The sequence below is a fragment of the Panthera uncia genome, unplaced genomic scaffold (genome assembly GCF_023721935.1).
Source record: "Panthera uncia isolate 11264 unplaced genomic scaffold, Puncia_PCG_1.0 HiC_scaffold_46, whole genome shotgun sequence".
In the NCBI taxonomy this organism is placed as follows: domain Eukaryota; kingdom Metazoa; phylum Chordata; class Mammalia; order Carnivora; family Felidae; genus Panthera; species Panthera uncia.
Genome location: NW_026059605.1, coordinates 1 through 4,035, shown reverse-complemented (window position 1 = coordinate 4,035; position 4,035 = coordinate 1). Strand labels below are relative to the sequence as shown.

Below are 4,035 nucleotides of genomic sequence, written 5' to 3'. Positions count from 1 at the left end.
GAACTCCCGCAAAGGAGCACAGCAGGGGGAGGAAAGGAAGAAGGGCATGGGTCCCCAGAATAAAGGGGCGCTCCGAAGGGCTCCAGCTGCGGCCACGCCTCGCTACGAGGCCTCTGGCACCGACCCCGGGCACAGTTTCGGTTTTCTAGGATTACACAAAATTCTGGAGCGTTACATAAAAGTCCACAAGGAAAAATACGGTACAGAATAGGGGGAAAATATATAACTTTATTTTTAACATATTAAACTCCACCACAAAGTAAGGACATGAGATTCTCTTTGTTTCCATTTAATAAATACAAGTGAATAAAAATATTTTGCTTGCAAAGAGATCGCCTCTCTCCCTTCTCCAGATTTCATGGAAACCCCGTGGCCACAGCGCCTGCACACCAGCCGTGTCCACGGACCACATCCCCCCACGGACCAGTCCTTCCCTCTCCATGGAGAGGGCCGCGTCTCATTTCATACGCCCGCAAATACTATTCAGGTACAACCCCTCTCCCTTCCTGATCCCCTTCCAAATACAAGTTCTCGTACTGAGTTCCAAATCTGAAATGGTTCCCTTCTGAGAAAGAAAGAATCTGCTTTCCTTACAGAGCCAGCATGGATGGAGCCCCGTCCACCAGTCTCGTGAACACCAAGCAACCCTGTGTCAGGTGTCAGTGAGACAGATTCCCGCCCACTGGACAGCGACTGAGGAGAGAAGGATGAGAAGTAAAACCCACCGTATGTCCTGTAGACTGTCCCCCATTTCAAAAATAGAAATTCCTATTTAGATGTAACCTGTCTGACAGGCCAAATCCTTGATTCTGCAACAGATCTGTTATTGCTTAGAACGGAGCCCCTGGTGCCAGGGCAGGGACATCACACCCCACACTGAGTGCCCCGCCCCCGCCCCCGGCCCCGGTCAAGGTTGGGATAAGGCACGCCTCTGCGCTCACTAGGGGTGCACATTCCCTTCCAGTCCCAAGTGAAAAGAACTGTCTCAATAATGAACGTTCCTGCTGCGGCCACGACGTACAGAACGTCAGAACTTCCCCGTGTTTATGTGGAAAAGACAGACCCCTGTGCGTCCTGAAGACACTGACCAAAACGTCCAGTCTCGCGTGCTCCCGCCCTGTGATGCGCCAGTAAACCCGGCCATCGGTGTACCTCCCCGCTAAACGGGACCAGGAAGAAGCGGTCAGTCCTTACGACCAGCAGTAAACCTCTCTCGTACACACCCCGTTTTTCATTAATCCACATTTTTAAAAAGTATTTATTTCCTGAAAGCATTTCTAAGTGTGATAGTTTGTAATGCACGACAAACAAAAAGCTGTAACCAGATGACAAGGACAACACCCCCGAAGCACTAGAAAGCAGGGACGCAGACAGCCGTCCCCCTGGGGCACGCGGGGAGCAAGGCCAGAGCTGTCCCGCCCACCCTCTGCTGCTTCTTCAGAAGGACAACTGATTCTGGCTGCCCCCTGCCCGGCAGACGGAAGGGAAGCCACTACCGACGGGCGGGGCCCCGGCGGGGAGGGGCAGTGGCGAGGGCTCCGACCACCCACCCGAGTACGGGGAAAACTGCGCCCGGCGTCATCATCCTACATAAATCACCATTTCAGAAGAGAAGCCTGTTTGGAGCGGGAAAGGCAGGGGAAAACCAGACGCTGTGCTTCTGCAAGCTCGCCTTTTTGGGTGCCAGCACAGGGTGTCACTGTCACTGCGCGTGTCCGTGTGCGTGCCGGGGCCTCACAGCCCCAGCGACTTCTGCGCCAGCTGCCGGGCGACTCTGCAGAACTGCTCCCGGTCATCCCGCCACATCTTGGAAGCATCCACGTTGGCGCCACTCTCGTCGTTGGGCTCTGCAAGAGAAGGACAGGCGCTCCGTGTGAAAGGGCGCCAGAGAGCAAGGGCCCGGCGAGGTCTCCCGCTTCCCTCGAGAACACCCGCGATCCTTCTGGAACCGTGTCCCAGACACGAAGGACAGGTGCTGGTGTCTGTGAACCGCCAGGGAAGGAGATCAGCTCTCTGAAGGACGGGAGCCTCCTCACCCGGAGACAGGGAGGCCGGAGGCAGCATGAGGTCAGGGACACCGCGTGAAGACCCGCCCTCGTGACCCCTGCCTCCCGAGGGTCTCCAAGAGCCAGCCTGCGTGCTCAGTCCTGCTCTGGGAACACCGGGTCCCCACCGCGCCTCACGGTCGGTGCTCCGTGTGGCCCACTCCTCCCCACCGCCGCCCACCCGGCTCCCGCCGAAGGACCCTGCGAGGCCGACGTCCGGCCGAGGGGGACGCCTGAGCCCGGCAGGCGCTCCGGACAAATCAGGACGCACACGAAGAGGCAGCGGGGCCTGTGGGGCAGGGGACTGGAATGCCGTGAAGCGCTGCATCAGAAGAGGCAGAAAAGGCAGCCCAGAGGCCGGCGCGGCCGCCAGCACGACCCGGGTGGTTCCCCCGCGCCCCGGCATGGCTTCCCTCTGCGGGCACGCCGCCTCCGTTCCTCCACCCACAATGACTTTCTTCCTCCCTTTACTCAACAAGCCTTTCCCCACCGGGTCCCGTGCGTGAGGCCTCGTGCAGGGCACCGGGCGTGCGGAGAACACGGCGACACGGGCCCTCAGAGGGCACCGTCTAGTGGGCCTACAGACGCAAATGACCACGCGTGGTCTCAGACTCGGTGCTACCAGGTGGGCAGCGGGAGAGGAGGGGGCAGAGGACCGGCGGTCCCGCAGGCCCCAAGGAAGGCGTGCGCTCAGGGGACCCCTGGCCGGGCCCGCTCCCCGCCCCGCATCTGCGACGCGGAAACCCCAGGGCCCGCACGGCTCGCGGTGGATGGGGGGGCCTCGGTCTCCTGAAGCGGGCCGGAGGGCGCCGAGCGGGGCAGGCCGTGGCCACGCTGGCTGTGGGGACAGAGCTGGAGAAGAGGGAGGTCAGGACAGAGGACACGTGCTGTGAGAGAAGCGTGTGAGGAATACACCAAAACCTCCAAAGAAACGACGTCTGCGAGGGTGCAACTTACCGCGGACGGCCGGAGACGACGTCGCCTCTCGCCTGGTCGTTCACTCGGCGTGTGAACAGAGGCCGAAGCGCCTCCACCTTCAAACTGACGTCCGCGACTTCGCGGGGACCCAAGGGGCCCACCGAGGACCCGCCGGCCTCCTCCTCCGGGCCACCCACGGCACCGTCGGCCCTCCCCCGACTCGCCTCCGTTCCCCTTCTTCCCGGTTTTCCGCATCGTTCCTCCCTACGTTTCTTTGAGGACTCCTCTCCTCCCGCCTGCCCGCCCTCTGTACCTCATCCCCCTTGTCCTGCCCACCACCCACTGTCTTCCCCAGACGTGACCCCGCACCCTCGCTCCCACTCCTGGCCTTGGCTGAGCGGCTCCTGAGGGGGGACGGCCACTGGGGATGGACACTTACATCCCGGACTCTCCTCCCCTTCCTGCCCCCCCCCCCCCCCCCCCCCCCGCAGATTCCTGTCCCCAGAAACAGCATTCCTCTACCCAGGCACTCAGGTCAGAAACACAGGCGTCACCCTGCACGTCCGTGAGCCCGTTGTCTCCCAGACACACCCTGGCTCTTGGCCCTGCAGCTGCTCGAAGCCCTCGTCCTCTCGCCCGGGCCACGGGGACACCTGCCCAACGGGCACCCGGCTGCAGGGACGGTCGTTCTAAGGCACGGCTGCACGGTCTAACACCCGCACGGAGGCCTGGGCCCCAGTTGAGCACACACTTCCACAGGGCGCCCTGGCCCCTGCCCCCGCTGAGCTCGAGCCGTAAGCGGTCCCGGCAGGGCCCCCTCGAGGCTCAGCTGCCTCCCTTCCCCGGTCACCTCCCACCCAGTCCCGTCGCGGGAGCTGGCCCCACAGTCCCTGCATCTGAGGAGCCGTCGGTGACTGGCAACCACTGCTGGGCCTGCAAAGTCCCCTCAGAAAGCAGGCCTTCAAGTGGGGCCCAGGGTGCACCGAGCTGGACCCCCCAGGGCTCGGCGTCTGCGACACAGCAGGCCCCCCAATAAACACCCACCGCGTGAGCGCGGTGCCCGCGGATCGGG

At 62.3% G+C, this 4,035-nt stretch overlaps 1 protein-coding gene across 1 annotated transcript; it reads right to left on the bottom strand.

Annotated features, from left to right (window-relative positions):
- Positions 1 to 208: 208 nt before the first annotated feature.
- LOC125918123 (uncharacterized) lies at positions 209 to 2,905 on the bottom strand. Its single transcript, XM_049624163.1, has one exon. The coding sequence runs from the start codon at positions 2,449 to 2,451 to the stop codon at positions 1,735 to 1,737; it is 717 nt and encodes a 238-aa protein (XP_049480120.1). The 5' UTR covers positions 2,452 to 2,905; the 3' UTR covers positions 209 to 1,734.
- Positions 2,906 to 4,035: the final 1,130 nt, after the last annotated feature.